The sequence below is a fragment of the Crocodylus porosus genome, unplaced genomic scaffold, assembly GCF_001723895.1.
Source record: "Crocodylus porosus isolate Cpor-Errol unplaced genomic scaffold, CroPor_comp1, whole genome shotgun sequence".
NCBI lineage: Eukaryota > Metazoa > Chordata > Crocodylia > Crocodylidae > Crocodylus > Crocodylus porosus.
This window is the reverse complement of record NW_017728925.1, coordinates 4573548-4582094: the sequence shown is the minus strand read 5'-3', so window position 1 is coordinate 4582094 and position 8547 is coordinate 4573548. Positions and strand designations below refer to the sequence as shown.

At 43.7% G+C, this 8547-nt stretch overlaps 1 protein-coding gene across 4 annotated transcripts in view; it reads right to left on the bottom strand.

The window, feature by feature from the left end:
- Positions 1–8547, bottom strand: part of CACNA1B (calcium voltage-gated channel subunit alpha1 B) — a 475064-nt gene that overhangs the window by 190872 nt on the left and 275645 nt on the right. For all 4 annotated transcript variants that reach the window (XM_019540610.1, XM_019540607.1, XM_019540608.1 and 1 more), the window contains 2 exons: positions 6308–6364; positions 3206–3295 (listed from right to left, as the gene is read on the bottom strand). In XM_019540610.1, coding sequence (XP_019396155.1) covers positions 3206–3295; positions 6308–6364 — 147 coding nt within the window. The remainder of the gene's footprint in view (positions 1–3205; positions 3296–6307; positions 6365–8547) is intronic.

The following is an 8547-nucleotide window of genomic DNA, read 5'->3' as shown; positions in this document are numbered from 1 at the left end:
ATTGGCACTTTTCAATTAAACGGTTAGCTCTTCTCGAATACTTATGAACACAGCAGAGATACATTCAGAGATGCATTCAGATAGCATGAAGAAAACATCCAAAAAATTTCCCTTTATACATGATCCTCCTTAAGTTTTGATCAATTATCCTATGCAGAGTTTCATTCTCTTCAGAACAGGAGAGTCTCCCTTTCAAAGCCAGCAGTGCTTTCTGTTTGCTCTCTAATGTATTTGTTTCTTCTTCTCCACCATTTTCCACACATTATTGAACATACTCCTTTGCGGATGAGCCAGTCGTGCAGAAAAAAAAGGCCTGTTGATATTTTCCTGACCATATGATCCATAGGTGATTTGAGCTCATCAGAATATCTAAGAAGCCACATCCTTCTGTGTCCCTGGCATCTGCCACTTAAAATGTTAGGGTCAGAGACCTGGTTAGGTGGCATGAACTGCTAGTATCTGAAAAGACTGTGGCATGAATTAAAAGCCCCAGCAAGTTATCCTGGCAATAAGTAAACACCGTAGCAGCATGGTTTACCTACCACCCACACAGCAAGCAAAATTCCCTCAGGGAAGGGAAAGAAAACACATTACAATGCTAGTTTCTTCCCCCTTCGGCAGGAAAACTCTTACCAATGGCAGCAATTTAAGCAGGTGGCATGTTTTATGGCTAGTCTGGGGGGACTGCTAGGAATATGACATGGGTGGCAGACAGTGTCAAGCATGATATACAAGCTCAATCCCAGCACATCTCTTCAATTTAAGAACCCTTTAACTCTTCTAAAGATTAAGCGTCACCTTTCCAGAGAGTAGAATGTGTCCGTCATGCTTTCACGCTGCTGCACGCACACCGACATGTGATCACACGTGAATAGCACAGACTGTGGTGCTTTGCGGTGACTGCAGTACTGTGGCATTTACCGAAGATGGATGACGGTATCCACTGGTTCAGTAGCAAGGCACAATACTAACTTAACCAGTAAACTCTCCTCATAAGGTTTCAGTTGGGGAGAGGAAGAAAAAAAATGATTGACTAGAAAATACATTTCCCCAGCTTGGGCTGTAATTCCACTGCCACTGAAGGAAGAGGAGATCTACCATGTGTAAGTATTTCCCTTTCCTGGCCCCATAACAGCTGCCATTATAGTGTGCTTATTGTAACTGAGATCCTGGTTGACATTGAAGCCTCCACCCCTTTTCACTGTCCTACCATATACAACTGTGAGGTCTAGGCAAGGAATTTGCCCCCAGGTCACTGGAGAACAAGCAGAGCCTTTGAGCTCTGTTACTTTCCTGCCTAAATTTGTGTGGTCCTGGCAGAGATCTGGGGCAGGCATGGACCATGGTATACTCTTCTCTCAGTATATGGGCATGAGCATGTGTGCAGAGCCCAAATCTCCCCATGTGGCTTTAGGAACATAGAAATCTGTCACACAAGAGTAGGATCAGTGGCCCTCTCTATACAGTAATAGTATTATGAAACTAACTGGTTAATTGTGCAATTACCTTAAGACCAGCTATACCTGCAAAGTAGCTATCACATGACAAATATCTCCAACCAGCTATAAATTTAGACCTTGAAAATGCATACTGACTTTATAGCTGGTTGCTATCAACGTTGATTCAGCTGACAGGGCTCCCAGCTGCAGAGATGCACTTCACCCAGCATGAAACCCCCAAGATCTGGGGATGTGGCTGCCATGATCCCCGAAACTCGAGGGTGTGTGAAACCTCCAGCCCACTCAGGTCTCTCAGTCCCAGCTGCATGTGACCCCACAGCTGGGGGCTCCCAGCCATGGAAGCCTGCTTCTTTTCAGTGCAGGGGGAGCCCAATCCTGGGCTCCTCCTGCACTGGCAATAGGACATGATAAGATTTAAAGTGCAATTCTACAGTTGTGCCTCTTGTCATATACGTGTGGCATGGCAGGAGGCCCACTTGTGTGGAGCATGCAGTAGATCTAATCATGCCTTTATCTGCACATGTAGAGGGGGCCAGTGTTACAGGGTTAGCCTACAGCTCAAATCCAGGGATTCTCTGTGAGCATCCTGGTTACAAGCCATTCTCTAATGAAGTCTGCAATGCACCCCACAAGGAATGCTGGTCACTTAGGGCAGATGTGACTGGCTCTTTGCCCACTCAATCTCCTCCCTACCACAAAAGAGCCAAGACTGCACTTTAAGGCCCTATCTGGGGCATATCTGCATGAATAAGAACTCACCAAACAGGTCCTTTGAAAGCCAGTGTGCCTAAGGAAGCCATGACACCTCCAATTTCTCTGGAATGGCCCATTTAAAGGGTGCAGTATGCAATTCTATATGCAGGGCCACTTTAACCGGGCATTACGGAGTTGGGTGAGAACCCACGGGCTAGGGACAGACATTACACATAAACCAGTTTAAGTGATCAGAAACTGGTTTAAACCTATAACAGAAATAATGTTCACTACACATAAACCAGTTTGAAAATGGCTGAAACCGGTTTGAGATAAACCAGGCTGAATGTTGTATCAGACTTAACTGATTTGGCTCAAACAAATTTATGCAAAGTCTGTCCCAGACCACTTACTGGTTTATGATAAACCAGACTCCCCCAGCATCCTAGCATGCTCTCTAGGCTGGGCAGGGCTCTCTGCTCCACAGCAGGGCTTGCTCCTCCCCTCTGCTCCCTGGCTGCAGCTCCAGCACAGACTTGCAAGCTGCTCCCTGCCCCCACCCACGCTACTCTCTGCAAAGCAGCTATTCCCCACTCCTCTCTGCCTTGCAGAGACGTGTCTGTGAATTAGCTAGCAGACCACATGCTGGTTACAGTCCATGCTGAAGCTGATCATGTCCCTCTGTTGTTTTCTTAATGGGGTGATAAACACTGTTATCAGTTCCCTTCTGGGCTAATCAGAGTGCCCTGCCGGGGCCTGGCCACATCCCCCCACCCCCCCCAGCTCAGTACTGTGGAAGAGAAGGGAGGGCTGCTCTAGCACCCCCTGGCTTCTAGCCTGAGTACTCCCTCACACTATGATGGCATCTGGTTCTCACTTAGAAATGCCAAAGGGTAAAGGAGAGCTCCTGGTATGCTTGAAACAAGCAATTCCCAAAGGCTCTGGCAGTTAAGGGCAGTATGTGGAAACAAAGCAGCCGCTCAGAGGAATGCCAGGTTAAGAATTCAGACAAAGTATTTTTCACAGCAAATGAATATGGAGCCAGTACTCACCAACAGAGCAAATGTCTGTGAAATGATCCTCACCTTCTTCAGCATGAATCAGATCATTTTTGCTCTTCTTTATCGTAGCTCTTTTCAACACTGCATGCAAATTAAAAAAAAAAAGCCAAGCACTATAAGTTTTTTGTAGCGGATTCTCTCCTTTCTCTGCTTCTCACTCTCTAGGACCTGTATTTACTTTCCAATGCCATTTTAAAGCTGCTGCACGAGGATAAGCTGTAGCAAATCGATCAGCCTACAGCTTTGCACTGGGGCCTCCGCATGCTTTGATGTCAGGGTCATTATTTATTTAATCTTTTAGATCTTGAAGGCTTGCCAGGAAAGAATTCTGCCCACCTACACTTCATTGCAACTGAAGTGGGAAGATGGGGAGAGCAAACATATCTGATGGGTTTCTTTGAGTAGAAGGGATGGCTCTTGCTTAATGGAAAGATTCTGAGCTGTGACAAGATACGAAACAGGAGCTCTATTATCTATTAAAAACATTAATACTGCTTTTCTAGAGCACATAGCTTTTTTTTTAAAAAAAAAACCACAATGTTTTTTCTACCCCTGTATCATTTGGAAATACCATAGCAAAAGCAAATTCTAAGATATTGTGAATTTCTCCTTCTGCACGATATCTTCCAGCTGGGGATGTTGTGACACTGAAAACATCAACCTGGTCCAGCAACAATCTTTGTAGGAAAGTAGTTCTATCACTGTATCATTCTACAAATAGGGAAACCAAGGCACAAAGATTTACTGACTGGCCCATGGACACACCACATATCAGCAGTGAAGCCATGAAAATAATGGAAGTGCTGATTTCCAGTCACTATTCTGAGCCTTACACATAGGTAATACATAGGGGGGGTACATGCCCCCCAGATTTCTGTGCCAATAGTAGGGCCTGGCTGGAGCCAGGGCTCTGCACCAGCAGGAGTGTTGGCACAGAGTTGTCCCCTGACACTGTCAACACTTACACATTGTTTATAGCCCTAGACTACCTACCTTGGAATTGTGAGAACTACCAGGAAAAAATTGTACAGTTTTGGTAACAGTTTAAAAACAATACAATAATTAAATACAGCTTGATAACAGCAGTAAGACACTCCATGGTGTGGTGATACATACTGTCCATTAAGTGCACATATAAAACTATACTCAGGATAATCAAGGTTTAGGCTAATGTGAAAAGTAGACTCTTATCCTAAGCAAACTACATTGGCATGACTAAGCAATAAGTGCACCACCTCATCAGGATCTGACATCTTCTCATAACTGTTGCATGATTCAATTTAGAGACAGGAGCAAACAGAACTCCCAGATCCATAAGCCTCAGAATGCTAGAGGTGGAAGGATACCCCAAACTGTGCTCCGAATAGAATTTTTGCAAACATATTACCATGAACTACTATGAACTAAACAACAAACCTAGACCCCAACTCTTCCCAACATTGGGTCATGTAAGGTCTAGATCTTAATTCTGCAGCCTAAGCCCATCTTGATTTTATTTACATTACTCCACTCCCTTCAAACTGGGTTTTGAAAATCCGGGACAAACAACACATTAATGCCAGTGTTTTATATACTGGTGCAAATTAGTCCAGGGTCTATGGAAGACAAGTGAGCATCTTATACCAGGGTAGCAGACTGTAGGCTGCTATTAATGTGTCATGTCAGCTGGTAGTAGGGGAGCTAATGCCAGCCTGTTTGCACTAAGCAAATGGCTACTTTGGAGTACATCGTAGACACACTATACCTCATTGGTGTAGTTTTATATTTGATTCTTTCAGGAGCAATTTTACACTGGTTTTGGTGACATTACCCTGGTGCAGAAGTTTTCATCATTTGTCCATTCCTGGTTTACACTGGTATAAAGGTCAGTTAGACTGATGTAAATGTGATGTGTCCACACCCCCAGACAGATACTTGTTAAAAAGAGGACTGGATCATACTGGTGCCATCCAAGTGCTATGAAAAACTTTCAGCGCCCCATAATTGCCTCATTTCTGAACTGCGGCACTCCTTGCTTTTCCATTCCTGGGCCTCTTCTAAGCACAGATCACCAGACATGCCAAGGCCTGTCAGAATCCAGGCTAAGTGTATATGTTGGATCAGTGGTCATTTAGGATTAAATCCCAGCAAACACTGGTAACCAGCAACCTTGATACTCAAGCTCTCCTCAGGAAGCCACAAGTGAAAAGCATTAACCCACTGTGCCACCTAAACCCCTGTTGATTTTCAATCCACTCACTGTTGTAGCTGCTGCCGCCGCTAGTCTCCGCCGGTGCCGTGCCTGGTTGAATCGGCCCTTCGGAGGCGGCCCTCCCTGACAGTGAATGGGAGGAGAAAGAAAAAGAAGGGAAAGGGAGGGGAGGGAAGGGAAGAGGAGGAGACATGGGAGGACGAAAGATTGTCAGAAAAGGGAGAGGGAAGAGTCTTTAACTGAAGTTTCACTGACTGTAACTTCCTTAGAGGTCGGTGTCTGAGGCAGAGGGAGAACAGTCTCCATAGTCTCACTGCACCTGTGCTGAACAGTGCAATATCTTGAGTCATCTTACGAACACTGTACCACTAGGAGCTGTGCAAGTACTAGACATCAGACAGGATCACCACACCCTGTTATGTCTTACTGCTTACAAGGAACAGGGGTCTTATAGTCTGTTTACCAAATCCATTTGGAAGCTTAGATTTAGAGCCCTGCCTTCTTATTCTTACTTATTCACTGCTGGTATCCACATTGATGCTTTTATCTCAAGGCTACACGTAGACACATTCCTCTGTGCTTTCCATAGGCTGATAGCTGCCCCATTCATACTATAACCCTGTAATTAGAACGAGGACTCTGGAAGATCTCAAATGTGGATCCCCTTTCCAGACTAACATATCACATAACCATGGATCATCCACATGGAATCTCAAGAAGGCCCTGCATACGAAAAGGGAATTTTTAGCTGGACTCCCTCCAAGGCTAGGATGAGTGTTTTCGAGTGCATGCAAAGGTACGGTGCCTATTACCCTCTCCGTCGCAACAAAAAACAAATCAGCATACAGCACAAGAACCTCTCACATACTGCAAGAGGAAACATACAAGGTAAAAAGACCTACCATCCAGAGGGGACTTCTCTTCAGCATTCTTATCTTCTTCTGCCAGCATCACCTCTTCTGCAAAAGGGAAACAGCAAGCGCTCAACCTTGGAAATATTGCACTGCCACACTGCCTGGGACGGGGTGGGCATGTACCACAGGTTTCACCAGTCTCAGCTTGCCATACCACATAATTACTGCAAGCTTTGGCATACAGTCTTGAGTAAACGCCTCAGTCACAATACTGTTCCCGCCCCCCCCCGCAGTTTCATTCTCCTCCTGCTTCAGGTAAGGAAGTGAGTTATTACAAGAGACCTTAGAAGACTGACTCTTATTTCCCTGCTCACAAACCTGCTTCCCTCCTCACATTAAACCACCTATTCTGGCAAATAAAAGGGCTGAGCCAAAGCACTACTTATGCCTTTCTGCCCCGTCTCCACCCCTACATCCAGAGTAGTTGTAATGGATACAGCAACTTTCACTTCATGGGCAATGGCTTAAAATTGATTGAGAGCAAGAAAGTGCTCACTGCAGATCTCAGATCTGTGCTGATCTTATTCTCCAAGCCACCCAGTTGTCAGTGCCAGGACCTTAGCCAGTTAGTCACTGGCTCCCCTCCTCAGTAGGAGAAATAAGCCACCCTTGCCACACACAATCATACATGATGATGCTTTGGGATGTCACCAACTGGATAACTGGTGAAAACCTGGCCCTGTTAATCAACAGCAAAACTCCTACACTCTCATCGGCTCGACAGTTCAGTCACTGCAACTCAGTGAAATTATGTATTTCCTATAAAATAGCTTGGCACACACCTTCCTCCCCATATTTATACAAACTGTTGCTAAAATAAGCATAAGTAATTCTGCTTTCCAACAATGTATGAACTTAGTATTGACCGAAACTAAAGAATGAAACCTGCTGTGCTTTTCTTGAGTGGGCAGTAGGACAAATATCATAAGGACATGAAAAAAACCACTGCTGTTTCATTCACAAGAAATTACACTACATAATATTCTATAGCAGCACTTCCAAAATCAGTACAATTCAGATAAACAGGTCTATAATGTTCTGATGTATTTCTGTCAAATACTGATTTTTTTTTTGAGTGGGAGGGTATATTAAAGAAGGAAAACCTAGAAATCTCCAGAGCCAAATCACTAATAGCTGAACCAAATGTGACTTTGCATCATTGTAAACAACAACGTCCTTTCACGTTTCTTGATGTCAGTATTGACTGGGATTTTTGTTAAGTGATACAAAATCCTTCTAATATCTTGCTTGGGGAATAAAAAAAAAAGCTCAATTTAAAGTGAAGACTGGCAAAAGAAACACGCTAAATATGAAAATCTGTTGCCAAAGAATCAGTCTAGAGAGGAAGAGGTGCTAAAACCCAATCTTACTTACCATCTTTGGTAGTGATCTGGGAGAAGTAGTAAATGCTACATTAATGAAAAGTCACTAAACTGAAAGGACAGAGAACTAATACAAAGGGAATGAGAGAGACTTGAATTGTAAGGAGAAGAGGGCAAATGATATCCATCCTGGAAAATGCAAAGCCAGTGCATCTAATGATAAAAATATGGGGGAGATGTATCATCAATGGGAAGAAGAATTTTGGGAAGTAATAGTGCTGAGAGACTTAGATGTGATAAAAGCAAATTTTACATCTGTCTGCAGTCATATAAGATATCAAAAAGGCCGATACAACTGGGGGACATTTGCAGAGGCAACATGTTCATAGAAAGAGAAACCGTTACGCTAAATGGCACAGGTGCATTTCTACTTGGGTAGCATATTCATTTCTGAATCACTTTGGTATCCAAAAGATATACACCGCAAGTAGTTTAGAGAAGAGCTGCAAAATTATTTGGGAGTGAAGGAGAAAAATAGAAAAAAATAGTCCAAACTGAAAGCAGAACAACTCAGAATTGTACACAGTACAAATAAGGAGAACTGGGTGTTGTGAATAATTCTGAAATCTCAAAAGGAAAAACATGGCAGTTCTATCACTTTGCCCATTCAAAAGTGAACTGAGCAAAAGCCTAGGAAACATGCAATACTGAGCAATCCTGTATTAGCAGAAACATGGATTATGGGATTATGTACCTGAACACTGTAGGTCTTCCTATATATGTTAGGGCTGCAAGAAACTTCAGTCCCTGATTCGATTCAGCGGTGATTCAGCCCAATTTGGTGGCCAAATCTCCAGATCTGAATTGAATCAGAGGACCCTTTAATCTCTCTGAATTGAATTGGAA